The sequence below is a fragment of the Eimeria tenella genome, genomic scaffold (assembly GCF_000499545.2).
Source record: "Eimeria tenella Houghton genomic scaffold, Eth_scaff139, whole genome shotgun sequence".
Taxonomy (NCBI): domain Eukaryota; phylum Apicomplexa; class Conoidasida; order Eucoccidiorida; family Eimeriidae; genus Eimeria; species Eimeria tenella.
This window is the reverse complement of record NW_013541511.1, coordinates 15,503-42,500: the sequence shown is the minus strand read 5'-3', so window position 1 is coordinate 42,500 and position 26,998 is coordinate 15,503. Positions and strand designations below refer to the sequence as shown.

General features: G+C 51.0%; 7 protein-coding genes across 7 annotated transcripts in view; 4 read left to right on the top strand and 3 right to left on the bottom strand.

Annotated features, from left to right (window-relative positions):
- ETH_00032805 (ABC transporter, putative) overlaps positions 1-2,575 on the top strand; it is a gene marked incomplete at both ends in the record, with an annotated part of 4,567 nt that extends 1,992 nt beyond the window's left edge. Inside the window, 2 exons of the mRNA XM_013373376.1 lie at positions 1-1,741; positions 2,223-2,575. The exon at positions 1-1,741 is cut by the window's left edge and continues 702 nt beyond it. Coding sequence (XP_013228830.1) covers positions 1-1,741; positions 2,223-2,575 — 2,094 coding nt within the window. The remainder of the gene's footprint in view (positions 1,742-2,222) is intronic.
- Positions 2,576-5,504: 2,929 nt separating this feature from the next.
- On the top strand, positions 5,505-9,240 carry ETH_00032800 (ABC transporter, putative; the record flags this gene model as incomplete). Its single annotated transcript, XM_013373375.1, has 7 exons — positions 5,505-5,741; positions 6,273-6,416; positions 6,578-7,068; positions 7,266-7,605; positions 7,921-8,002; positions 8,324-8,690; positions 9,021-9,240. The coding sequence occupies 7 exons, from the start codon at positions 5,505-5,507 to the stop codon at positions 9,238-9,240; spliced, it is 1,881 nt and encodes a 626-aa protein (XP_013228829.1).
- A 2,772-nt stretch (positions 9,241-12,012) lies between these two features.
- Positions 12,013-18,644, bottom strand: ETH_00032795 (uncharacterized protein; the record flags this gene model as incomplete). Its single annotated transcript, XM_013373374.1, has 11 exons — positions 12,013-12,549; positions 12,982-13,962; positions 14,054-14,226; positions 15,455-15,703; positions 15,852-16,005; positions 16,217-16,555; positions 16,783-16,921; positions 17,038-17,143; positions 17,276-17,784; positions 18,080-18,333; positions 18,426-18,644. The coding sequence occupies 11 exons, from the start codon at positions 18,642-18,644 to the stop codon at positions 12,013-12,015; spliced, it is 3,660 nt and encodes a 1,219-aa protein (XP_013228828.1).
- A 1,042-nt stretch (positions 18,645-19,686) lies between these two features.
- On the top strand, positions 19,687-19,902 carry ETH_00032790 (uncharacterized protein; the record flags this gene model as incomplete). The annotated part of the gene is made up of 1 exon (XM_013373373.1): positions 19,687-19,902. One exon carries the CDS (start codon positions 19,687-19,689, stop codon positions 19,900-19,902), a length of 216 nt encoding a protein of 71 aa, XP_013228827.1.
- A 416-nt stretch (positions 19,903-20,318) lies between these two features.
- Positions 20,319-20,633, top strand: ETH_00032785 (uncharacterized protein; the record flags this gene model as incomplete). Its single annotated transcript, XM_013373372.1, has 1 exon — positions 20,319-20,633. The coding sequence occupies one exon, from the start codon at positions 20,319-20,321 to the stop codon at positions 20,631-20,633; it is 315 nt and encodes a 104-aa protein (XP_013228826.1).
- A 142-nt stretch (positions 20,634-20,775) lies between these two features.
- Positions 20,776-24,019, bottom strand: ETH_00032780 (GTP-binding protein of Era family, related; the record flags this gene model as incomplete). Its single annotated transcript, XM_013373371.1, has 10 exons — positions 20,776-20,961; positions 21,065-21,181; positions 21,267-21,366; positions 21,896-21,948; positions 22,052-22,218; positions 22,367-22,490; positions 22,592-22,659; positions 22,821-22,882; positions 22,983-23,140; positions 23,720-24,019. 10 exons carry the CDS (start codon positions 24,017-24,019, stop codon positions 20,776-20,778), a joined length of 1,335 nt encoding a protein of 444 aa, XP_013228825.1.
- Positions 24,020-25,112: 1,093 nt separating this feature from the next.
- ETH_00032775 (uncharacterized protein) lies at positions 25,113-25,814 on the bottom strand (the record flags this gene model as incomplete). The annotated part of the gene is made up of 2 exons (XM_013373370.1): positions 25,113-25,374; positions 25,693-25,814. 2 exons carry the CDS (start codon positions 25,812-25,814, stop codon positions 25,113-25,115), a joined length of 384 nt encoding a protein of 127 aa, XP_013228824.1.
- Positions 25,815-26,998: the final 1,184 nt, after the last annotated feature.

Below are 26,998 nucleotides of genomic sequence, written 5' to 3'. Positions count from 1 at the left end.
GTCTACAGGCAAATCCCCAGTGCTTTCCTCTACGCCGTCGCCGTCACAGGTGAGGCGCTGCACTTCGCCAGCGCCGCAGCATGCGCAGCAACAGCAGCAGCAGCAGCAACAGGAACAGCAGCTGAAGCAACAACAGCAGCAGTAACAACAGCAGCAGCACAAGCAGCACTAGCAACAACAGCAGCAGCAGCAGCAGCAGCAAGAGGAACTCGTATGTTTGTGTGGGGTGCGTGGGTTTTTGCAGGAGTGTGTCTGTTGGTGCAGCTGCGGCTGGGGGACTGTCTGCGTCAGCTGACGCACCGGATGATGAGCTGTCGAGACACCCGAGTGCGGGCGTGTCGGGAGCTGCTGCTGCACGTGCGGGAAACGAAAGTGCTGGGGTGGGAGAGCCACGCGTTTGGCCGCATTTGGAGTTTGCGGCTGCCGGAGCTTCGCTTTCTGAGCTGCCGCTACTACTTGCATGCAATCAGCAACTGCCTCTTCGTGTCCACGCCGCTGGTGGTGAAGGTAACTGCCCTCACTTGCCTCGTGGCCCGCGGAGAGGGCGGGGGTGGGGGGGCCACGCGGGCCAGCAGCCTCTTTGCTGCGTTGGCTCTCATAGACAAGGCTCTGCAGGCCCTCAACTCTTTGCCCACGCTCATGGGCGACTTGACTGCTGCTGCGGTGGCTCTCAAGCGCCTCGGCAGGTGTCTCAAGCCCCCGGCGGCCGCGGTCCAGCTCCAGCTCCAGCAGCAGCAGCAGCTGCTGCAGCAGCAGCGGCAGCAGAAGGAACGCGCACAAAAACTCAAACGCAAACAGCAGGGACAAACCGCAGAGCCCGGAACCAGTGGAACAGACGCGTCCGCGGAGATGGGGATGCCAGCAGCAACAGCAGCAGCAGCAGGGGCGCAAGCTGCGGCGGAAGCAGCAGCAGCAGGCATTCCCCCGGACTCTGCTGTTGTTTGCTTCCGCCGCGCCGCATTCGCCTGGAGGCCCCTGCGGCCAAACGAGCTGCTGCCAACTTCTGAGCCCTGTCTTTCCCCCACTGCCTTGGCAGCAGAAAGCCCCCAGACGGGCAAGGCAAGCGTCAGCGCAAGCAGCAGCTGCGCCAGCAGCAGCAGCTGCAACAGCACCCGTTCCGTGCAGCAAGTGGCCTCCATACTCAGCCGCGCAGCAGACCGCCCCCCGCTGGCCGGGGAAAGCAAAGGGCCGTACTGCCTGCGCAGCAGCAGCGCAGTGCTGCACGACGCAGACATGCAGATTAACCCGGGAGAGCTGCACCTAGTAGTTGGCAAGTCAGGCAGCGGAAAGAGCAGCCTCTTAGCTGCAGTGCTGGGCGACATGAACCTCGTGAGGGGGGAGGCCTACCTCAACCTGCCCCGGCCTGCCACCAGCAGCAGCAGCAGCACCTGCAGCAGCAGCAGCAGCAAAGGCAGCAGCAGCAGCAGCTACAGCGGCTCAGGAATGCCCCAACTGAAGGCGCTCGGCGGGCAGCCTCTAGAGGCAGCAGCGGGGGAAGGCGCCGGCAGCCAGGGCCTCTCAGGCGGCGAGTCTGCTGCAGAAGATCCTTGGGAGTTCATTGGCTTTGCGCCGCAGCAGCCCGTCATCTTCGAGGGAACCCTCCGAAGCAACATCCTCATGGGGCGGCCGCTGCTGCCCCTCGCCTACAGCCAAGTGCTGCATGCGTGCTGCTTAGAAAGAGATCTTGCTGCTTTGGGCGGCGACAGCACCCCAATAGACGCCGGCGGCCACAGGCTCAGCGGTGCGCGCAGCTCAAAGCTACAATCTGGGCTTTGCAATAAGTCATTATTAGTACATTATGCTTTTCATTTCAAGTTTTTGCTCCCTGTGCCAGTTTTGGGTTTTGGAATACGTCATTATCAGTGCATTGTGCTTTTCATTTGAACTGTATGCTGCCTGTTCTGGTTCCGTGTTTTGCAGTAAGTCATTATCAGTGCACTATGCTTTTCATTCCAAGTTTTTGCTGCCTCTGCCTGTTTTGGGTTTTGCAAAATGTCACTATCAGTGCACTATGCTTTTCACTTGGGGTTTCTGCCACTTGTTCTGCTTCCGGGTTTTGCAGTTCGTCATATTAGTGCACAATGCTGTTCATTTGGAGTTGTTGCTGCCTGCTCTGGTTTTTGAGCGGTAGTCCCGAGGGCGCCAGGCAGTGCAGCCTTTTGTGTGGGGAAGGAGCTGAAGAATCTGATCTTGTGCTTCTTTTTGCTGCTACCCCTCTGCAGGGGGACAGAGAGCCCGCATTTGCCTGGCCCGCGCCATCTACAGCGCAGCTGCTGTTGCTGCCTGCTGCAGACCGCCTTCTGCGGGGCAGCCGGAGGCAAGCGCAGCGTCTCAGGCGTCTGCGAGCAGCGGCGAAAACGCTGCTGCTGCTGCTACTGCTACTGCTGAGTCAGCGAGGCAGCTCGCGGACAACAAACTCACCCGCCTCGCCACTGTAGGCAAGAGAGCTCTTTACCTCATAGACGATCCCTTCAGTCCTCTCGACGCAGTCACAGCCATGGCCGTGTGGCGAAGAGTTTTCGCACCGGGAGGTAAGCTCGATAAGAACAGCAGCATCATTGCCAGCAGCAGCTGAAGGGGCAGACAAGTGGCTAGAGCAGCAGTGGATTGCTATGGCGCAGGCAGCAGATTTGCTTTAAATCAGCAGCTGCTTCTCTACTGCACAGGAACGCTGCAGGGCAACTGCACGAACAGCAGCAGTAACGGGCACGGGGCTGCGTGTGCTGCGGCCTGCAGGCATCCTGAGTGGGCGCACAGTGCTGCTGGTGGTGCAGCAGGCTGCGCTGGTGATGGTGGACCCGTCGGCAGTGTCAAGCTTTGTATTGGTAGAGGGCGGCGCCGCCAGTCAGTTTTTCTCTTTGAGCGATTTGCAGAGGAGGCAGGGTGGGGCCGTGGGCCCCTTCTTCGAGGGCCTGCGCAGCTTCCCTCTACTTCCAAGCAGCAGCAGCAGCAAGGGTGTCAGTGCGTCTGCGGAGCCCTCTACTGAGTAAGCGCAAGTAAAATGCGTCTCTTCAACGCTTTTTCTTTCCACAAAAGGCAGCCATAAAGCCGGTACTTTTGCGTCCTGTTCAGTTCATGCTGCTGTTAGGCAAACGGTAGTGAAAGGAAGGCAAGGGCGCAGGATCCTAAAGTGACGCAGCATGCCCATTGCATAACAGAACTAACATTTTAGGCTTTTAGGGCTAGGATTCTATGTTTAGGGCTCAACAATGCCGTAGCAAGGCACTGCTCAGTAACTGATCAAGCCGATGAAAGTAGATTGCGTTGCGCTGCGAGCAGCGTGAATCACAGCATGCAATGATTTACGTTCGCTAGTGTTTTTTTGCTGCGTTTGAATCCCCAGAGACGCGCAGACGATGAAAGAGAGTGGAGAGCATCAGGAGAGCTCGCCAAGGCTTCCTGTTGCAGTGCCGCGCCCAGCGGCTGCGGCTCCAGCTGCTGCTTCCGCTGCTTCTGCTGGAGTGCCTCAAAAGATGCCGCAGGATGGGAGCTCTTGGAAGATTGATGTGTCCCCAGCTGCATACCCAGAGGCGACGCGAACCGGCAAAGTAGCTTGGAGAGTGTGGCGGCTTTACATGCGCAGCGCCGGTCTTCACATGGTGCTCGTGCTGCTGCTAGCCTGTGCAGTAAGCCCAGGGCGCACAGCAGCATCGAGAACAGCAGCCGCACCAGCAGCAGCAGCCCCTGCTGCAGCCCCTGCAGCAGCAGCAGCAGCAGCAGGAGGCCACGTGTGCAGTTTTTCTTTGTGCGCACTTCCACCTGCAGGCTAGCACATACTGCACTACGTTGTGTGACTACTGGCTGCGGCGCTGGACAGCCCGGGGGCCTCCTCCCCTGCCCAGCTTGCATGCGTTTGTGTTGGAGCGCACGGGCAACAGCTCGCGGTCAGAAGATTTGTTTTACTTGTTTGGCTACTGGGGCCTCGCTATTTTGTCTGTTGGCTTTTCTGTCATCACCACTGTGGCCTTCGTGCGGTGTGGCGTCAACGCGTCTTCAGTGCTGCAGGCGAACCTCTTGGCTGCGCTGCTCAGGTGACCTTTCGCTGTCTCAGTCTATTTTTCCTGTACATCTCCGCGGCCGTTGTGCTGCCCCTATTCTAAACAGACTCTTGTTTTCTTAACATTCAGCTTGATTCAGTTCTGGCTTGTTCATTTGCATGCATTCGGCTTGTCCTTCAGGGCCCCGCCTAAGTGGTTTGACGAGGAGCCAATCGGCCGTTTGCTGAACCGTCTCTCAGACGACATATTTTGCATTGATGAAGGCCTACCTCATGCCTTTCACACTCACATTCTCATTATAAGTGAGGAGCAACAGCAGCAGCCCTGGGATTTCAAAGAAGCTGCCTGGGCTTCTCGCCTTCTGTTGGTTTTCATTCCTTTCTCCCCAGCGACTATCTTGTCTCACAGAGCGCTCTGAGCCCGCAGACATTTCAGTGGCAGCAGATAAGGAATATCTGGTTCTGTTTTCTGTGTTTTTTGCGTTTCCCGCTGCAGTGGCTATGGTTGCTAAGCTGACACTGCTCAGTCTAACGGTGCCTTCCTTGCTGCTCGCAATTCCCGTTTTAGGATATTTCCTCCTGCGCACAGCCTCCAAACTACGCGCGGCCATCAGGTCACCAGAAGCCTTTGGACTTTAGCACTCTATGCTCCAGGGTTTAGGGTTTATGCTGCAGCGTGGCCGTGATTAGTCGCTGCTGTTCCATGAAGAGTTTGAATCTGCCGAACCATTTGTCACTTTAGTTACACTTGCACCAAACACTATGTTCCGCCGTCTCGCATCTTCGGCGCATCAACATGTCCAGCTGTGTGGCCTTTTGCAGATCTTTAAAGAGATTGGAAACAGTCGCGCGCTCCCCCCTGCACTGTCTCCTAGCGGGGGCGGTGGGAGGCGGACGCACTTTGCGTGCCTTCAGGTGAATCAGCGCTGCACTAAAGGACCCCATCAGCCAAGCTGGTTGTATTTATGTTTTTGTATTGCGCATGCACGTGTTCTTACGGGAATCTTTTGCGGATTAAAAGGAACAGTCTTGTACGGATGATAAGGAACAGAATGCCGGCGTATAGATAGAAAAAACTTGAATATGGGCATCTCTCCTCCTGCACATGTGCTCGTGCACGTGCAGATGTGTGTCTGCATGTAAATTCAAGCACACGTTGTATGTTGCACGTGAAAGTGAGTTTATGCGCACACATTGTGTGCGTGTGATTGAGCCCAACGCCTAATTTGTTAGTGTTCCTTGGTATGCACGTACGAAAACATGCATTTGTAAATGTTTAAATTTCTCTGAAATTAAGCCAAGCGGCATGTAAACGTATAAATATATGTAAAGACTCAACTCCACAGATCTGTTAGGTTCCTGTGTGTTCGTGCTTACTAAGTGGATTAGTCCTAAATTTTGCCTGGTTCGTTTCCACCTCCCGTCTCAAGGTGTTGATGATGGTTTGCTTTCGAACATGATCTCTGTGATACATTGCAATCAAGGCCAGGACATTATTTGAATTGCGATGTTCATGTTCACTGTGATAATTGCTCATGTTTTTCTGCTTGGTCTCAGGGCAGAGTGCAGGTACTTCAGTCGCTGCCTCAGTGCATTGTTGCTGTATGGCAACACCTCTTATTTGAACACTTGTCTGCAAGCGTGGTTGGCCCTACGTTTGCAACTCATTGGAGCCACCCTTCAGGCGCTCCTTCTGGCTTCTGTCACTTTGCCTCTCTACTTCTGGCCCTCCCGCTTGGAACAAGTTAGTCCTTTTCCTCTCGGCCTCAACTTCTTTGCGTGCAGTCGATTGCTACCATTTTCTTCCTTTGTTTCAGGGCATGTTTCGTTGTCTCTTGCTTCATATCTCTGGGAGAATGTTCAACCCTGCCATTCGTTTTTATTTTGCTCCTTGCATCTCTTCGTGCCTCCCTGTGTGTCGCCTTTTCTTCCGCTGAAACAAATGCTGGCAGCCAGTGGCAGCTTTGTGGTCCGTCTTCGCCTCTAAAAAGTACAACTCACTGTGTTTTTGCTGATATTGCATCTAATTTGGCACTATATGTGGCTCTGCATTTACAGCAGGTGGTAAATCGTGCAACAACTAGAGTGTGTGGCCTGGTGCGAGCTGAATTGTTGGCTAGTCTCATTCTGCGTCTTGCCCTATGCCTACTTGTCTCCTCTTTGTTACTTCTTTGACGACCTCCACCTCATGCTCTGCGAATTCGTCTCTTGTACCTCTTCTCTACATATATTTTGGTGTTCATAGTGGGTATCTGTCGTGTTTCTGATTGCTCAGGTCCGGGGAGATATGGCGGGACTTTTAGCTCTAAGTCTCTACGCTGTGGCGCCTCTTGTACGGCTGCTGACGCAAAGCATTACAACGTTTGTGCGGCTTGAAGTCCAAATGGTCTCCGTCGAAAGAGTCAGAGACTACTTGCTGGTACAATCGCTCATTTGCACTGAGACTGAATGTTTCCTTGAAGGAACGTCTAAGCTGCGAGTTTTTGCTTCGGCGCAAAGCACTTCCCCTCTGCTGCATGCACAGTCGCCGTTTCTTCTGCATAGAAAGCGAACGCTGCTGCTGCTGCTTATTGCCTGCAGGTGCCGGCAGAGGACCCCAACTATGACGTAATAACGGGGCGCCCGTGGCAGCATCCTGTGTCTGCTGAATCTTCCGTGTGCTTGTCGTGGTGGCGCTGGCTGCGTTGGACGCGGCTGAGCAACAAAAGCTTGCTCCCAATGCACAGCAAGGATGAGGAGCAGCAGCCGCTGCTGACGAGGCCATCTGCTGAAGACTGCCTTGCATGCGCTGACATCAGGGGGCCAGCGCACTCTGCAACCATGGCAGTCCACAGGGCGCCTGTCTCTTCCCGGCAAACTGCAGCAGCAGCTGCTGCTAAGCTCGCCGTCTATGAGACCCTTCTGTCCTTTGGGTCTCAGAGCCGTCAGCTGAACGACAGCATGCGGCCTTGGGCGGCCGCGCAGAAGCAACAGACAGGGGCAGTAGCGGCTCTTTCCTTTCCAGTGGCAGTGCCGCTCGGATTTAGGACAAGAGGAAGAGTTGACTTTGAAAACGTGACAGTCGCATACAGGTCAGCAGGTGTTTCTTAAATTCGCTATTCGTATGCCGCCAAATACTAGAAACTTTCTACACAAGTAGAAAGCTTCACATGCTCAATACCAGTCCGCCCAAGCGAACGAACCCCCAGCCCCTGCGATTAGAATTGAAACATGATTGGCTCTGATAGTGCCACTTTGCAGGACTTGGGGTGTTTTTGCCTTGGTGCAGCGCTGGCAGTCAACCGGCTGTGCGCGGTGTGTCCTTGACGATTCACCCTGGGGAAGCCGTGGGCATTGTGGGCCGTACGGGGGCAGGGAAGAGCACTTTGTTGTTGGCTCTTAGCCGCATGGTGCCTTACACGGGGTGCATAAAGGTCGACGGCGTGGACATACAGCGGTTGCCAGTCCACGTGCTGCGCTCTTTGTTGGCGTTTGTCCCTCAAGTACCCACTCTTTTCTCAGGGACCATTCGCTCGAACTTAGACCCCGCCACCACGCGCACAGATGCAGAGCTGTACGATGCCCTCCGCCTCTGTCGACTCGACCATGTTGTCAAGGCCCTTCCACAGGTAAGAAACGTGACGGCTTCTGGCTCTTGTTGGTTGTGTTGAATTCCATCTAAGGCTCTAATTTGGGGCATGCTGCCCTATTTATCTCCTTTTCGATAGTACCTAGGCGTGTCTAAATCTTCCTTGTTGATTAACTCCGCTCTTGTGTCGTCTGTCTCATACTCGTTTCACTGCCATTATGGAGTTTACTGTATCGTTCAGCACTGTTTCTGGTAGCAATCTGTCTCGTTTATTCACAGCAGTCACTGTCGTTTATTTAGAGAAATAACTGTTGCCGGTCTCACGAGAGCACTTGCACTTGTCGGGTGTTCACAGGGTCTAGATACTCCAATCGCTACTGTGGACGAGGCATCTTCGGTAGAATTCCGCATTAGAAGATCTCGCAGGATGCAAGGAAGTGCGTCCTTTCGTTGTTTTCAGTTTCTGCTGCTGTTGTCCAACGTGCTGTTGCTGCTGCTGCTTGTCAGTGTAATGTTGGGCCCAATATTTCCATACACGTTGGTGCATCAGATAACAGCAGCGGGGCAGGAAATGTGAAACGGCTCTCTTGCTGAGATGGAGAAGGCCTTGGCGTTGCAGTAGCAATGGCAATAGACTACACACGCGGCAGCAGCTGACTGCTGCATGCACTATGCTTTGTTCCATTTATGCAATTCGTTGAATGCATAGGCGCTTAATGCACGTTCTCGTATGCATATTCCTATCTGGATCTTCGCAGGCACGCGCATGCGCTTGAGTTCTCCTTCGAGCGTGGGGCTGCGGCACAGCGAAAGTGACGCGCAGTCAAAGCGGCTGGGGGCCCCTTCAGTGCCGAGTGCTAGGGACAACCAACAGCTAAGTCATCCCTCCCCCTCCTCTCCCTTACAAGTAGACGGGTCGCCAGCGGCCCCGAGGAACGCCGCCAAGCAGGCGGGTGGAGGGGGCAGCCAGAGCATCCGTTTGTCTATAGGTCAGAAGCAGCTGCTCTGTTTCTGTCGCGCGCTGTTGAGAGACGCTCCTATTTTGTGTCTCGATGAAGCAAACAGCGCCATGGATAGCTCAGTGGAAGAGGAGGTTCTCGTACCTGTCATCCGGTGGTGCCTGAGGTAAAGATACACTTAAAGACGCACACACAAAGCATTGCGCCGTCAGTGTTCGGCCTAGGGTGGCTTGGAAGCCTGGTGGAAAAATATTGAACTGAAATGATTTACTTAATTTTATCAGTCTGCAGAGCCTAGTGGGATCTACATTTATAACAATCCAACGAGTCGATGTAGTTGAAACTGTGCAACGTGGATGTAACGCAGCAGGCATTTTGGCTCTTAAGATCCTTTAATGTCTGTGATACTTACAAAGCTTACGCCCCGCAAAAGCTGTAGAACGCTGTTGCAAGAGGGCGTTTCACCTTTGTCGGCGTTGTGTGCGTACTTCTGCAGGCGTGGGAGTGTTTTGATTGTATCTCACCGTCTTCAGCACTTGCCTTCTCTTTGTCACCGTGTCGGTGTTGTGGGCGAAGGCCAATTGCTTGAGTTCGCCCCTCCTCGCAGTCTCCTCAGAGACAAGCACTCGCGCTTTCACGCCCTCTACGCGGCAGCCAGGGGCGCAGCAAACCCCGAGAGCAGCAGCAATCCCGGCACACCGGAACAGCAGCAGTAACGGCAACGGCATTTTTCTTTGTAGGCAGGGCACCTGGATGAGTGAGGCCTCAACCCCTACAGCCACTATACGTGGTTCAGGGGCAGCTCACCCCGTTTGCTGCACGCATACATCTTCCCGCAGTGTCGAGGATGAAGCGTGACAGAAGCTGCTGCTGCTTTTTTCCGTTGACTGCAGCATTGTTGAGCCACGCTGTTTGGGTTGCGTCTAGAGCCTTGTGTAGCTGTTCTTCAGATGTTTTTCTTGCTGAGCGCTCGCTTGTGTAGAGCTGCGGTTGAATAGTGTAATGCTGGGGAAGTCCTTTCCCGTTATGCAAAGTGAAGATACTTCTAAGCTTTGAAAAAAGAGAAACTCAGGGAAAGAGCCCGGATGAGCAGAGTTCGACCAGTCAGCAGTTGCGAAGAGTAGTGCGACAGCAAACCAACCACACCCGCAAAACTGTGAGATGAAGGCAGGAGGGGCTTAGCGTGCGCAGTTGTGCTCCTGCTACCCAGGCTACCCTAAACGAACTATCAAAAAGTAACTTTGGTGAATGAATGCTCTCCTAATTTTGTGTAGATGCTCCTAAGCCACGCTTTGACGCATTTCTTGCTGGAGCAACGGGTCGCTGCCCTTTAATTGGGTATGCCGGATTTGGATCCGGTCCATGTAGCCTAGCCTGAGCCTTTAAGGCTACAAAGCCCTGGTTGTGGTACAGATTTGTCTCGTTTGGTACTTTCCATTTCGGTAACCTGGCTGCTTCATTTCAGGCGGCTAGCCTAGGTAGTTTTTCAAGATGATAGCTAGCCTGTCTCGTGAGTCTACAGGGTTACTGAATGAGTGTGCGGGAATATTGGATGAGTCCGGAGGATAAGTAACGATCGGTCTGATCCGCATCAGGATATTCGCTGCGGCCATCTTTTTTTCATTTTTGGCGTACTGGAATCACGCTGCGGCGAATTTTCAGGGCTAGTCGTTTGAGTGTGTCATTGTGATCTGCTTGGTTGCCGTCACCACTGGTGGGAGGCCTGACGGTTCGTGCCAGGCGACTCACAAAAGTTCATAATGGTGCGTCAAACACTAGCGAAGGCTACTTGAGAAACTAACGGATCCTGGCTCGTTGCATGACTGTAAATAAAGCAAGTTCCGAATAGTTCTGCGCAAACTTTGCAGTGCAAGCACTTAGGCTTCAACACCATGCCGAAAATGGAGTTACTGTAGGCTGGAAACGCGTTTCAAGAGTGTAATTACTCAGGTGGCAAAGATTTTATGACCTATTACTTCTGCGTCTCTTCCTCTCAAAAGCGCCGGTTGTTTACGCATTCTTTTACAGAAAGGATGATAGGTAATACAGGAGAAACAGAAAACTTGCAGGGACTGTACTGAATTGCCCCTGCATACAGTAAAGAACCTACTGACAATGGGGAATGTCGACAGTAGCAAATGTCAACAAGCACCTACAACTGGTGCCGAGATCTTACGAAAAATAGCAAAAGCATGCATCGATAAATACTGGTAAGGTTTCACTTCCAAGTTAAGTGGCCTGAGTGACCAATATAGACAGGGAGAGAAATGCACGTTCGCGTTTTGAGAAGTGCAAGTTGAGTTTCATTGCTTTCGACTGGTGGAAGCTCCTACAAGTATCAAGGCACCTACAACAAATAGACAACTCGAGGTGCAAATCTAGCACATCCCTTGGAAGCTACTTAGCAGTTCGGCATATGTGGAAATCGCTTTAGAATTGTGGTGCTGCGGCATCCCATTTATGTCTCAGTCGAGGTCTGGGATCGGCCTTAACTACGTTTCCTCTGCTAGAGCAATGTGATTTCTCCAGTCTCGTTGCCCAACTAAAGGCAACATCCAGAGTGGAGGCAAATTTTTGAGGAATGCAACAGCTCGTCTCCCTACCTGGACACTCTTCTGTTCTTTACTTACTGAGAGCTGCACCCGAGCCATCACCCTGTAACAGCCGTGCACATGCAAGCATGCATGACCAGGCAGGAAAGGAAAGTGCCGCGTCTCCCTACCTGGACACTCTTCTGTTCTTTACTTACTGAGAGCTGCACCCTAGCCATCATCCGGTAACAGCCGTGCACATGCAAGCATGCATGACCAGGCAGGAAAGGAAAGTGCCGCAGTCCGCATTCCCTCATTTTCTGGAGGTTCTTAAACGTTGTGCAGAAATGCATGCTGGCAAGCATGCGCGCATGCAAGCATATGTGTGCACTCAGATATATGAGCAGTTGCACTTCAGGCCTAACGCTTGTTCTATCGACACTTCTCAGGAAAAGCTGCACGGAAGCAGTATCTCCAACTAGTGCCTAAAAACAGCTGCCAGCCTAAATTTTTCTCTGCGTCGTAAACGTTGTATCCGGTACACCCTCAGGTGTTGCATTGTGGCAGCGCCAACTAAGTGCCATAAGCTCTCTACTGGGAAATTAAGTACTCCGATGACATGTACAAACTGCAACAGTCAACTGCGACAGCTTGGTTGGTGGCCGTCTTCTATACGCACGCCCCAGCGCTGCATCAAATAGACAGGGGAGGCGCGCCTGAGGACGAAGATGCTAGCTAAATCCCTACAGCGGTGGCCAAAACGAAAAGAGAAGGGGATCGCACAAAAGTAGCGAATTACGTACAAGTGAAGGCATAGCGCATGCGCCTCCTGCACGCCTGTGAACTATTTAAACAAAACACATCAAAGAGAGACACGGACAAGTGCAGCAAAAAGCACGAGAGGCCTCCCGCATCGCCGCGCCTCCAACTGTTCTTCATCTGCCAAGGCAGGAGCTGTCATCTCCAGTCATCACTCCTGACGGGTCGGTATCTGTCGGACTGCTGGTAGCGTTGCTGCGGCGGCTGCTGGGCGAGTCCTGAAGCAGCTGCAGCCGTGGCCGCCGCTGCAGCCGCAACTGCAGCAGCGGCAGCTGCGTTGCTACTGTTGTTTCCGTTGCTGTGTGGGTTGGGTGCGCTGACCAGTTCGGGGCTGTTCGAGTCCCACAGCGTGTTCGCTGGAGTGGTGTTTCCGGAAGGTTTCCGTTTCAGTGTGGCTCGCTGTTGCCACGTGTTCTCCACGCCCGCCCTCCAGACGCAACAGAAGCACGGCAGCAGCAGCAGCGCTGCAGCGCCCAAGACCAGCAACAGAAGCGCTAAGTTGGCACCTGTCGGCCTGAGCCTGTCACACACCAGCTCCCGCACCGGCTGCCACTCGTTGTGAACTATCCGGCAGTCCAAGTTTGAAGACACGCTGCGGAAATCGTCACTTAACACTCGGTAGGCGGCGCTGCGCGCCTCGAAGAATATACGGAGCTGATCCCACAGACTCTCCAGCTGTACAGCCACAAACATGAACAAACATGAACATATAAGGCATACGTTGTGCCTGTGAAAGTTCAACAGCAAGGCTTGAAGGTAAAGAAACTGATTTGCGAAGAGCTTCTACCTCCTTCTTTGAGTCTAACGTTCGGATTCCTGAGGTACACTTCGCGTTTAGGCGTTCTCCTTGCTGGCTATAAAGTGCTCCTATACCACTTGTCTCAATCAACATTTTCTTTATCTGTGTCTCTATCGTTCCTGTGCCTATTTTCTTACGGTGCCTCGATATATTTGGGTCTTCTACTCAGATATATGCTCCTCTATCTTTGAGTTCGCTTATCTGTGCCCCGTTACTGTTGCACTGTTTTCCTTTGTTTCGTCTGTTTGTGTGTCTGTGTCCTTCACTAACCCCCTCATTCTCTACCTCTCCATCTGTTTCCTTCTCACTTGTTGATGCATTCTGCTGAGCAGTTGGTTGATCGCCTCTTGGAACTCTTCAAAGTTGCACGAAGTCCAATGAAGGGGCCCTTCGTTGTTCTGTGTGGTTCTTCGGGGGCAGGCAAAGGACTTGGCGGTGTCTGCGCGCAGTGCCTCTTTCTTCGCCGCCCACCAAACCGCATTTCTAAACAGCAGCTGTTCCTCTTGTGACCCTTTTGTTGTTTCTGCTACTTCAAACACAAGGGTAGACTCGGCATCGAATGAAGCGTCTATGGTTAGGGCCGAGTCGTCGCTGCTGCTGCTGCTGCTACGGAGGGAGGAAAGCGAGAATGGGGCCACCAAGTCCTCCAAATCTTCCATTCCGAAGACCACGATTCGGTCTCCCTTTCCTGCAGCCAGGGGACCTCCTGCTGCTGTTTGCAAGCATTTCTCCTGCAGAAGCCTGTGCAGCGTGGACCTTTGGCGTGCCTGGTGCCTTTTTTTTCTAACTGCTTCCGCCTTGGCGACATCAATGCTTCCTCCGTTTCTTTTGGCCGCCTGAATCTCGGCGTTGGCCTGCCCAGCAAGGCGCACTACTGCCTGCAGCAGCTGCGCCTTTTCGGCCTCTGACTTACCTGCTGCCAAACGCATCAACTCGGCCACTAAGCCCTGTATCGAGGACTTCGCGCCGTTATCCCACCTGCCGCTGCTGCTTTGAACTCCTCTGATCGCCTCTTGGAAGGCTGTTGAGAGTCGCTCTGCATCTCTGGGGTCAGGACTGAATTCTTGAAGGAGGGCTGCCAGTTCATCTGCAGGCTCAGTATCTCTGTTTTCCAGCAGAGAAAACGGCCCTAGTGCTTTCAGAGAGGGCCCAACCTCGTCATCGGCATGTGGCCCCGGCGCTGCTGGCGATGCGCCTAGGCCCAGGTACTTGGCCTTGATTGTTCGCTGCTTGTCTTGGACTCCGCTGCAGAGCACTTCCCTGTACGTGTGGAGCCTTCCCTCCAGATCCTGCAAGGAGCACGCCAGCATCGAAGAGCCATACAAGTCAGGAAGCCCGCAGCTTCTACTCCTTATCCTGTTGTTTGTCTTACGTCCCTACCTCCTCCTGTAAAGTCATCGGGTCGATGAGGAGAAGCCAGTACGTATTTTCCAAAAGCTGCAACTCAGCTGCTGCGTCTTGCAACTGCAGAGAGAGCAGGTGAGCAGCCAAGGCCTCATTCTGCACAGCGTTCTCTCCTGCTTCCCTAATATGCATCCCTGACTCAACCAAATCTGCACCGCAAGCACTCGCATGCGCAGATCGGCTGTCCTCTCATAGATTGACGAATGCATAGATGTCCAGTGGGAAGGCTCTACTTAAACGTGAGCTTTTAAACATATATGCATACGCATTCATGATTCCGTGCTTGTGTATGATGTATCCGCATGTCTGCGGATGCCCTCCAAAGTGAATGCGTGCGGATGCCACTCTAGAAATCCACGTACACGAGCATGCGCTTGCCTCATGTACAGTGTGGATATATTTGTTTCTGAGTTACACGTCGTGTGTGTGTGTGTGTGTGTGTGTGTGTGTGTGTGTGTGTGTGTGTGTGTGTGTATTTATTTGTAGGCGCGCAGGAGTAACTTGCAGCACGGAAGCATGCACAGTGAATTGCACGCGGATGTGTCCTTTTGTATGTACGCGTGTCAGCATGTAAATACCATCTTTAAATGCAATAATTGCAGAAGAATATTCAACGCAAGCGAAAGTGCAGACGCAACGGTGTTTGCTTGGAAAGAGATGCGTGCTGTTGCTCCCGCTGTGGCCGGAATTGTAAGGCAGGGGGCGCATGTGTGTACAATTGTACACTGCTCGTGTGCAAGTTAATAGCACCGAGGCATGCATGCATATTTGCATGGAGGCACGTATGTCCCTGTGCACTCGCATTCTATGTTTATGTACGATTGTAAATATCCGCACTTGGCAGCGTTCTTTAGTGTGAGCACGAGAATATCTGAAAGTTTAATTGCCAGACTGTACTTCTAGTTAATTCGTATATGTGAATGTGTGCATTTTATGCGTACTCTCGTGTAGGTGCTGGTTTCTTATACCGATGGATCACTGTTTGTGCAGAAGCACAAATACGGAGGTACTCCGGATGCACGTGAACACAAGCTGCAGCTTCTAGAGGTGTACTTATACATGCATATACATACATGTATACATCTATATATAGATTTATATTTATCAATAAAGGCGGTATGTCTGTATGAAAACGTATACTGGCAGACGTATGCGTTCGTTTGCACCTACTTATGCAGATGCTCGTGAGTCCTGCAAAAGCCCAGTGAATTAGTGCAAACATATACAATTTGCACAAACATGAACAGCAAGATGCTAAAATGATCAGCGAAGGACAGCAATACGCCGAGGTCGTCATGTTCAGTATGTACAGACATCGTATTACACATTTAATCAACCACATGAAGTGTATCTGCGCGGCCAGCAACAGTGCCTCACCGCCAATATCAAACACGCGCACCAAGTCCCTCTCCTGGTTAGGGAGGAAACATGCACTCAGGAGTCGAGCTGCTGTGCTGTTAGACCCCACAGAAGCGCCCTCGGAAAATAAGGCTGCTTTGTTCTCAGCCCCAAAATATTGCAATAGATCGTCCACGTCTTTCTCATCTTTTAAGCAGTTTTCCATGTACAGGCAGCCGTCAGTCACTGCCGCAGTACCCAGCAGAAGCCCGCCGCTTGCCACGAGTGCTGCATTGGCAAAAACCAGCTCAGCAGCAAGGTTGTGACTTTAAAGGGCAAGTCTAAAGCAAATTCACAAGTAAGCAAACGAACGATAATAGACTAATCGTTGAAGTGGGAGGCAGGCTGGGGTGCATCACGAAGAGTACAACCCTACCTGCTGAAGATGCCAAAAGCAAAAGGAACAAACAGCCGCAGCTTGTCCCTTTGCGGTCTACAAGCGCGTCGCGATTGCAGCAACATAGACAGCACATGTAGAAGGAGGCTAGCAGCAGCAGACAGCCCATCAGAGCAGACACCGCTATGGAGCCCTGAACAAAGTAGCAGCAACAGCAACAGCAGGCACTAAATCGTTATATTGCGCATTTACTGTTGTTTCATGCATTTATTCCGCCTACGCAGATCCAGTGTGCGCACTTTCGGCTGCTTCCCACTTAGCAGCCGTAAAATTAAAGAAGCAGCAACAACAGCAGCACAAATAGCCAAATAGCCATAAGATTTAGTAGCTTCTGCAATCCTTACCCAATAGAGCGGTCCACTAAGTTTGGAAAGTTTTCCCACTGTACGATGAGCGGTGTCGAGTGTGTCCTTGAGTGCTACTTTGGCCTTGTGCAGCTCTGTTGAAGAGGGCAAGTTATTTGTTTGCTGCATATTATTCTCCATGTCCACTGCCAGTCTGTCAGACGCCTCCGCTATTGACAGGAGGCTGTGAGGTAGCAAATGGACAGCCGTTTCCCAAGAGCTCAACAGGGAGGCAGTGGCAGAACCCAAAGGCGACATGTGGTAGCTGGCCTGCAGAGAGTCTGAGGCGTCCCCTGCTACCGAGATCCGCATTCCGCTGTTGGCGGGATTGCGCAAAGTCTGGCACACATAGCACAGCAGCACGGCAGTCAGCATACATAGCGGTACTGCCTTGCTTGGCAGTAACAAGAACTTCACTTACTGTTGAAAAAGTCAATCTGCTAGGATCTCGTGCAACTCAGAGGCAAGGTTATCGAAGTATTCCTGGGCCCCCGCTACACAGCTCACATTCACCTTAATCGCTGAAATCTGGCACTGAAGGTAGAGCGAACCATTTATTAACGCACCTCCTGTAGCGTCTGCAAGTTGTCCTTTACGTCAGCCATTGTTTGCGTTATCTGAAATGCCAATGCGCTGGCGCTCCGAAGCTGGTTAGGCAGGGAGTCTTCGCGATGAGGATCCAAAGCCACTGAGAGGCTTTCAAAACTGCGTAGAGAAAGCAGCGCTACAGGTCGCGAGAACATAGATAAAAATAGATAAAAATGCCTCCGGCAGCAAGTGTAGCAGGTGCGTTTAGGGCTGTTCAGGAAGAGCTTGCTTACTATTCTAGTGCTGGGACTGCCCCAACGAAGCCTGTGCGGTTCGGAGCTGTCTCGTTTTCGGCTGCTGCTGTTTCTTCTTCCTGCAGCAGCCTCGGGTCGTCTTCGTCTGCACCAGTGAAGCAAGCTGCAAGAGTGTTCTGCTGCCATTTGTCTCGTAAATGAACTATTTGAGGTAAATGTCTAAACCGTTGTTACTTCGAGACAAGAGAAATGATGGTGTGGAAAGTTTTGCACGTACATGCATCTTCCAAGTGGCGAAATGCGGTGGGAGCGGCACTGTTGGGCTGCCCAGCAAAAGGAAAGGGAAGCCGTGGTGAAACAGCAGCCGCCGGGGCAGAAAGCAGCGCCGAAGTGAAAGGGGAAGGAGCTGAAAAGGGCGAAATGAAAGCGGTGGTTCTGTCGGGACTAATGGAGGGCGCGGACGGATTTGCAAAGGTCTGGCCGTTGATGATGGTTGAAGCCGCTTGTGCAGCCGAGCAGCTAAGCTGAGATACCTGCGCTCGAAGGTCTACCATGACATAAATTCCGATTCCCATAGCAACTAGCACTGCAAGTATTGCCGCAATCAGCACCAGGTACCTCAGACCTAGGCAGGCACCCCTTGGTACTAATTTGCGGACGCTTCCTCGGTACGGAGAGTCTGAAGCGGCGGTGCTGTTGCCACTGGAATTCGATCTCTCCATATCTATCCGGTGGCGTTTTGTCAGCTTGAAAAATACCCGAATGCAGTAGAAGCAACTGCACAGCCTGAGAAACAGAGGGAGATACTTCCACAGCAGTTTTTTCGGTACAGAGACAAGTTAGGGGAATATAGTGTTCTGGCCATTTAGGGCCGAAAATACGCATGTACCTCCTGCAGGCTTTGCAATTCCGTAAACAGAAAAGGAGGAGAAATAAGGGCAACAAGATTCCTGCTATGGCGAGACCGATGACGGCAGGTAGCAGATAGTAAGGCATTGTTTCTATGTAGGCTACTCCTAGCCGCGCAGGTGGGGGCAGTTTTATTGCTGCAGCCGCTGGGTTTGTATCTGAGATGAGTAACGTCGGTTGCAGCTGAGAACTGCCATTCTCAAGCAATTTGAGATTGGACCACGAGGATATTCCGTGAGGGAATTGACCTTCAGCGACAGACTTTGCTGACCCAGGTGGATCTGAATTAGTTCCAGCAATTGCCATATTTCGAACAGTGGAGTGGAATTGTGTTACAAACGCTTTCCTATTCTCGGAAATTGCATTCGGGAGGGCGCTGCTGAGCCCACTCTTGTTCACGCACACGTTGAAGACCGCAAGAACTGACTGGACAAAAATCGCATACAAATGCACACAGCAAGGCAGATGAAGGCAGAAACGCGCTGCTTACTTGATTTCCGTCAAAAAGAAGAACTTACGCGGGGAATGGCTGAAGTGTCGGGGTAGTAAACAACCCTACAGGCTTCATCCCTGTATTCGTCCACCCAGGCGGCATATTTTCCATCAGCTGACTTGACACATTCATCTGGGTGTGCTCCTAATGCGCATGTAGACGTTGTGTTTGCCTCTGAGCCCTCAGCAGAGTGTTCAGAGTGTTCATGCTCAGTCGCAAGGAACCCGCCATCGTACTCCTCCATCGTGCCTTGTGCGACCGTGCCGAAACCCACGGGATAAAGGGACAAGGAAGATTACTAGGCCAGGTCATTCCCAGTCGGTCGCATACCAAGTGCTAGGTTCCGCGTCTTGCCAAGTTGTTAATTCATTCAGAAGCCAGTTCAATGCCAGCGAAATTTAGAGCCCTCGGGGGCTCAATCGCAGGCAGCAAGGTTCACATGCACGAACTCCAAAAGAGTTGCCCTTCTATGTGAAGGAAGGTCAGCGTAGGGCCAGGTTAAGCCAGTAAAACAGAACAGCGAGCGTTGGTCTAGGCACTGGAGAGAGAGAACAGAACTAAGCAGGCCGTCATTCGCTATGAATAGCACCGCAAGTATAAGTACTTTCAGTATTTGTTGAGTTGGATAGAGGAATAACGAAGTTTACAAGGGGAAGATTAGAGAAGACACTTCTGTGACAGATCGTTCAACAGATTGGCTCTTCGCATGTGCACTGATCGTTCGTTCTATGCCAGCCTGTAATATCTGTGGCTCCACCATATCGGATTTCTTACTAATATATCAATATTTTGCAGTCACATTTACTTAAAAGAGGGAAATGGATTGCAGTTTTTCGGATCAAGATCAATGAGCTAACTACACACATGAAGGACGATCCAGTGACAGTCTTGCACGTGTGACACGGGAGAAATACCCAATGTGCAAGAGCATTTAGGATCCAACTACACTCAAACCTAAAAGCAAGTTTAATTTTTCAGGTGGGTGTTCCGCAAATTGTCATTTATTTCGTGGCAGTTGTGCCTGTCTCATGTTGCACCGACAGACGTTCGTGTGGCAAGCAGTAGAGTGAGGAAAGGAAAACATGAATACACTGGAACCCAATGCAACACCGGGGGTTACCGATGCAGAAAACACGAAAAGTGTCAAACACTGAGCGCCGGCGTGGCTCTGCGGTGTACGTTCACCTGAGATAATCAGTGGGTCTTGCACACTGGATCCGCGCCACTACTTCCAGAGTTTCGTCCTTCGCTCTTCCACGGCTTCTTACGCACAAAATCTCGTTAAAATGTGGAAGTCACTTTTCCTCATAGCCATTTCTGGCACCCATTACTCTAGCGCTTCGGCGAAGGCTATCGCCGATGGCTACACTCAAATGGGCCAGCCGTTCCGCTTCAACAAGAACTCTGTAGTCGCGCCAGCCTTTGAGGAAACAAGTTCTGAAGCTTGGTGGCCATCCAAGGGAAGGTCTCCTCTTCGCAGAAGCCAGCACGCGTATGACTGACTGTTCATAAGTTGCCACATACTTGTTGTTTCACGCGATTATTCAGACAATTGGACCAGACTTTTGACGTGGCCATGCACACAGACACGTCTTTCCCCAGCCCGTTCGAGCAGCCTGAGAAATGTGTCGCTTTTTCAAGGTAGAGTAATCAGTTTGCTCACAAATCACATACTACGGCGACATTGAAACGTAAAATTGCAGCCTGTCACATTCGTGGATATGCGACCCCGACCACTTGCTCTCTCCTGAAGAGCAGAAGTTCGTTGAGGCGCGTCTCCTCAAGCTTCGCGACACAGCACCAAGCACATGCAGAGACTCCCAATACTACCAAGTAGGAATCATTGGCTCCGAAGCTTCTCCAACTTGAATCATTCGAATGCAGACTGCTGTAGCTGTCGCCTCAGATATTGCTGTGAATGGAAACGAGACACCGCAAGAAGCAACCGATCGCTTCGCTGAATCACTGCTCAGGTATTAAACTTCCCGTTGCTGAACTTGGCCAGCTCAATCTAGAGATTTTTCTCAGGCGTTGGGGTGTTGGTAACAAGGGCTGCCACGATGGCATCGTCTTGGCTTTCGTCAAAAACCTGAAAACTGTCAGCCTCGCCACTCGAGGTATGTTTGAAGTGCACTGGCGACGGATTAAACTTCGAAAGCTAATGACTAAACAGAAAATGTGGACACTCGCGTTGCAAGCGCTCTTTTCAAGACACACGTACAACGTTCAATGAACCACGTGTTCCTCTCTACCGGCTCCCCGGCGGCAGCAGTGGCAACAGGCGTAGAGCTTGTACATCGTCATCTGCCTCGCGCCCCAACTGGTAAGTTCTAAAAACACTCTATTCCTTCGTGAATGGCGTTTATCAACTTGTATCAGGCTTGAGCTGGAGTGCTACAATACTCCTCACTTTGGGTGGAGTCTACCTCGCGTCTGTGCTCGGGATCTACTATTCTCTCAATACCTTCATGATGAAGAGCTACACTATCGAACAATAACTTTCCGATGGGCAAAGCCTTTTGTGAGGTTATTCCCTCGTTTTCAAGTAATATTTCGATTTCCTGGGGCAAAGATGCGACTCAGAGAACAGAAATCAAAAGTACTGTAACCCAATAGCGGAAAACCCTAGCGTTTTGAAACTCTGACAAATATGTTTAGTCTCACCTTTTGACCCCATAACTGTTCTAGTTTGTAGGTAACATTCTTCCGCATCTGCAGAAGAATACGACCTCTTACGCCACAAATCATTTTTGCAACTTTCTCAGACTTCACCACCAATTCCTGCAGCAAGTAGCAGAGTGCAGATCACAACAGTCTAACATATACTCTTCATCCTGAACAACAGAGGTTTGTGTGCACCTCTTACATGTTCAATCACTACGTATCCATCTCGATATGTCCATCCAACTGTTTGCTGATCAATCCGATAGGGGACATCTTTGTTAAACCAGCAAAACAAATACGTCCTGCTCAACCACACAAACTCAAACAAGGTCTGTAGCGTCAAACATTAAGCAAATCTAAGACCGGGAAACCGAGGAAGAAAAACATAAAATGCGAAATGAGGCTTTCCTGATAAACTCTTCGACTTGCTCTACTTTCGAGAGGCTCGTTCGCTGCGGATATAGCACAGAAGCGCAGAGGAAACTCGCCGCCGCAAAAGCAAAAATGGTCAGTCCTTCACTGCAAAAAATGGAAGGAAAATGGTTAGTCCATATTTGCAGCAAAAATATGAATAATTTCGAATTAGTCCCCGTGCACATACCATCTCGGAAGGAAAAGCCCATGGGCGTGGAATGGCCTCGCTAACAAGATAATCTAGCAAGGAGTCAGTTCCTCGTTTGTATTTGGCTGAGATGTGGAAAGTATTCTGAAACTGGCCATGTGACCTGCATCGAAAAGCCGAGGCGTCACTTTGCAGCACTAAACTGCTTGAAGTCGCCTATGGGATTTAATGCTCCTCTTTATTTTAGTGCTCAGACTAGGCATACTTACAAAAACTCTTTTTCCCTAGCGTGTATCCACTTTGGATGGGATGCCAGATCAATCTGAGATCCGCAAAGGGCAGAAATGCCTTGGATGCAGGTCCTTCGTGCGGCCCCACTACAGGTAAGGATTCAAATCCTTCGTTACGGACTCATGAGCGTGTACCTTGTTAAGGCACAAAATTAGGGGAATCAGCTGTGGTTGCCCATCTAGCTCAGCAACATCACCAGCGTTGGCTAGGCGCTTGCGCAATGTTCCTGGAATCCCTGCCTCCCACATTTCATCCAGGGATGGACAGCACGTCAGGCTACTCGTTGACTCATCTTCGGATGCTGAACATATCGAACGCATCCCCAATTCATCACATCGCCTTCATGAAGGGCTAAAAGTAACAGAAATCGACACGAGTGCGCGGCCAAAGTCGTGTTATGTTGCCTGTCACAGTTCTACTGTTTTCTTAACAAGCCGCGATAAACTTGCCCGATCGGTGAAATCCAAATCGAGAAAGACATGGTTTTGGGGCTATAGCGCGAACAACATTAAAAATTTGCTGTGTGGGCCGCTTGACAGTGTCCACCACTAGAATTCCCAAGTCTGCATCATCCTGAAGCAGCAACGTACACATGGAAGGTATGTGCCACTTTCACAAGGAGCCTGTGCTTCGACAAGAGTATAACACAACAGCGCATCCGCTGTTAGACTCACATAACCCCTCCACGCAGCATTCACGAGCTCTTTGCAGAACGTCTTCTTAGGGTGGGACCCAATGATGCCTGCGTTAACAGAATAGATCCATAGCAGTCAAGGCTCTGACAGCCACCCCTTTCTCTATTTCTTCACTCGAGAAATCAATAGCACAAAGCATCAGATATTTCCAAGCACCGTATCGCATCCGCGTTTTAACGCTGGTTCGTTGCAAATTCCAAGAAGTCACCTGGAGCATCGACGAAAACCAGTTGGCAATTTCCTTTTGTAACCATTCCACGAAAGTCAGTTCTGCAACAAACAGAAGATATGTATTTCACGGCAACTAAAACTGCTTCTGCAAGCACCCAATATAAATTCTTTCGGTGTGGTACACATTTGTTGTAGGTACCTTGTGGTATTCACTTTGTTGGATACCGCTGAAACGGTGACACCAAGCAATGAATTCAGCAATGAGCTCTTCCCTGCATTTGGTGGGCCAATGAGTGCTATAGTTAGAGATTTGGGGTGCTCAGGCTGAAGTGGCGGCTCCCACGTAGTAAACTGTGCCTGTAAACAAAGCACCCAAAATGGCTTCCAGAGAAGAAATTTCTCACGTTTATATAGTTGTGTTCTTGGTACTGCCCAAGTACTGCCACTGTTTCATGCTTCGTTGTGTATGTCTTACTTCCGCGGGAATGGGACCTCTTACAGCAGGCCAATAAAAGGAACTGCGGTTTGGACGCACAGAGGAGGGTGTGGCTTCTACAAAAAGAAAGCAGCAGCAAAACTTCCCGGAAATGCGCAACACTTACAGACCCATATACCTATAATAGTAAAAGGTAACTTTCCAGAGTTGGTCATGTACCAGCAGCAAGAAATGTGCTTGTGGCAAAGACTGTTGCGAAATGCGGTGGAAACAAGCTACCCACCTGAAATGTTTATTGATAGTGGTTTTGTAGCTGTTTGTGGCTCTGTGAAAGGTACAGGCGGTACTACGTTGAGCTCATCCCGCGCCTGTGGGCAAGAAAAGCATGCATTCAAATCCTGGAATCCACTCAACAACTTGTGGGCAGCATGCCACGCGTTCTCTTCTAGGTTGCTTCAAGCCGGTGCAAGTGCTAAATTGAGCAAAATAAATTGACAGACCCTCCTATACCGTTCCATGATTGAGAAGGATTGTAAACGGATCATTTGTGCTTTGCATTCGCAGTGCCAGCCAGCTGGCAGGTGCTGGTGTGGACGCATGGCGACTCTCTGATGTAGGTTTCCTGTTGAAAGGCATTGAGAAGACGCTTGCAAGTAAGTTGGTTCCCATTTTAAACAGCGGGAGAAGTGCTTTGAGTGTTTGCCTTGACCTCGTGCTCCCCCCTCAACTGCTCGTACAGAAGGCTCGCCATTGCTTCGGGGATTAACAACTTTACCCCGAACAGCACCCATAAGTGCCATAGAGTTTGCTTGTGGCCTCCATGTTGTACACAATTTCGTATGCGCTCTTCGTAGGATGCGCGAGGATGATTTCACATTGACGAATTGCCTAGTAGGGCCCCTCTCCCACAATGCCACAGCAGTGGGCGTAAATCGAGGGATCTCGGGTCCGACGCTGCAAGCTGACTGAATTATCATCCGCAACGGAGATTAATTACCGAAAAACGTATACATTTTGCGCTTTCATGGACGGAAATGGCTTGGCCACCCTGCAATCGCGCCGCCGACCGGCTCCACATGCAGAAGGCAGAGGCCTTTACCTATTTACTGAGCGTGAGCACCATGCGTCTTCCGTTCTACGTCGTGGCCCACTCCAAAAACGAGTTTGCATCATATGCAAGTGGTAGTTCCCATGCGGCTCGACTTCAAACAGATTGGAGGCTATCATCTCCTGAATGGACTGAAGTGTCTTGTGAGTGGTTCGACACCCCCGCGGAACATAGTAGCATACATTGCCTGGCCCTTAGTGTGAATAAATGAACAGCTCCTCAGGCACTGGAAGAAGCTTTTAACCCAGAGAAGAGCCATTTCAGTGCTTGATGTGCGACGAACGCCCCAGCAGTCGTCGATACCAGATGGGAAACCTGTGGAGGCCGTTTTCACGTGCTGCTCGGTTTGTGCCGTAGCAATTACTACTTGAAGGTAGGGTCCCCTCACGGCGGTGAGGGACCCAGAAAAGAGCGCACAACCTCGGCGGACAAGACGAAGCCAACTCTCCAAGCAGGTCCTATAACCAGTGCAACTGGCGCATCGTTGCTAGTGGTATGAAGAGCAGGGCTACCGCTACGCAAACTAGCGTACATCAGTGGAAGATTCCTGTCCTTACAGTGCTGCGTCTTCACCAGTGCTTTATACGAACGTAACAGTTGCCCCTACGAGTTACTCACAACTTTCTCCACTCCAAGGTACTCACAATCAAAACTGCTCGCTTCTTCGGTTGCAGCCGCAAATTTCACATTACTGCCCAACACAAGAAACTACCGCTATTGCTTAAAGTGTAAATGATAGAAAGCGTCGCCCGCACAGGCGTTCACACTCCGCCGGCCCGAATGCGTTATGACAAAAGTTTTAGTCCTTTGAAGACCTTTCCAGCACTTTTTCGTATCGGCACAGATGCTAATGCCGTCGGGATTTTCTCTGGTTCTTCTTTCCATAACGAATGGCCGATTTGGCTCTGCTGCAGCTTGTCCCGAAGCTTGAGCAATTCAGGCTCACCTGGGACTTGCAAGACGACTGTTATCATGCTACTGCCGGCAGCCAAATATGTCTTGGCTTCGTCTCCGTCTCGTATCATGGAAATCCCTAGCGCATCCACCCTGAAGAGATAGTAACACGCCACCGATAGCCCGCAGCGCCTCGAAGACAAGCAAATCTCACGGGATATTTTAAAATTTGGCAATTTGGTGCGCAGGGTCATCGGGAGCAGTTGTAAGCGCGATTTCCTGTGAGAACTCTTTGTTGTGTTTTGCAAAGGCTAACTCGTTTAGGACAAGCAGTGAAAACAGTTACAGAGTGGCTATGCAAGATTCGTTCCTAACTCGTTTAGGACAAGCAGTGAAAACAGTTACAGAGTGGCTATGCAAGATTCGTTCGTCAGCGGTGCTATCCACGTATAGTGCAACACAGCGACTTACGCAGCATGGCACGCTTGAGCCACAACTGCGCCCAGAGGCCAGTTCAGCTTCACGGTCAAGTCCTTACGCAGTACCACGTATTGAACGAGAGGATCCTCATCACCCAACGATGATTTCTGCATTCCGGACTCTTCCGCAAGCCTGCTTGCTGCTTGTGGACCATCTGGTGTCGCCATCACAGCCAAATCTAGTGCCACGGATCTCCTGTTCCCTTTTGAATGCCCAGGATCCCTACACACCCAGGACCTCCTGAAGCGCGTGAGAGGAATGCTTGGGCAAGAAAGCACTTTAGTGCTTGTTTCTGCTGCAGGATTAGTCTGTATAGTCCAACAAGTGCGTTGGACCGCAGCTGAAGGTGTCAGAATAGGTTGCACGTCGGCACCCGCTTCTGATCCATGGGGAAAAAACGACCTATGACAAGTCCCTGCCTCAGCCGTATTATCCTGAGGGGAAACTTTCTTGTTGCGCCTTTGAAGCAGCAAGATTGCCTCTTCTAGGATAGAAACTCGGCAAACCCGTCTAGGATGCGCCTGTTGTAGGTAAACAAGCATCGAGGGCCCCCCGTAGAGATCAAGCGCCACCAATGAAGTATCTGTGTCTTTTGCGTTACACTGATTTGTCTGTTTACTCTGCCAAATTCAAGTGCCGAGCTCAATGGCGTCTTGAGGGAGGACACAGATGGCCAAAATCTGTATTTTTGCAAGCTCAGAGAGGAGAACCTTTGCACACCGTCCAAATTTATTGGCCCGAGGTAAAAAAAACATCAGGAAAATCGAAATTTGAGTTTAAAAGATGAATTCGGTATTGTACTGGGGCAAATTTGAGGAAAACAACCAGAAGCCGACTCTTTTTCTTCTTCAGTCGTCCTCTGTTCGCTGTGTGGACTGCGTACCGAAAACGAGATTGTCTAAACGTCCTAAAGCCCCTCTTAGCTTTTATTAAATTGCTGTAATTAGCAATATATTGCCTGAATGCTGGCGAGTAACCAGCCGCAAGTTCTGTTGAGTCCTGTTCTGCAATTTGGAGGCGGGCTTGCGGAGGCTTGCTCTAGGCTCCTGTTACCACATCCACTGCGTGCTCAAAGCGATCAGGATACATCTTGCATGTTTTTGTGTGTTGAATATACGCGTTAGGCTTGACAGTGCGATCCGTACTGTACGCTTTACTGTAAGATTTGGCGCCGAATACACTTTGTGAGCTTTTACAATTTCTCGAATGAAGGCCACGCGGTTTTGGGAGCAACAGTACATGCGGTTAGGCTTTCTTGTCCCGTGTCTCGTTTCACTAAAGTAACAAATCGGCCTGC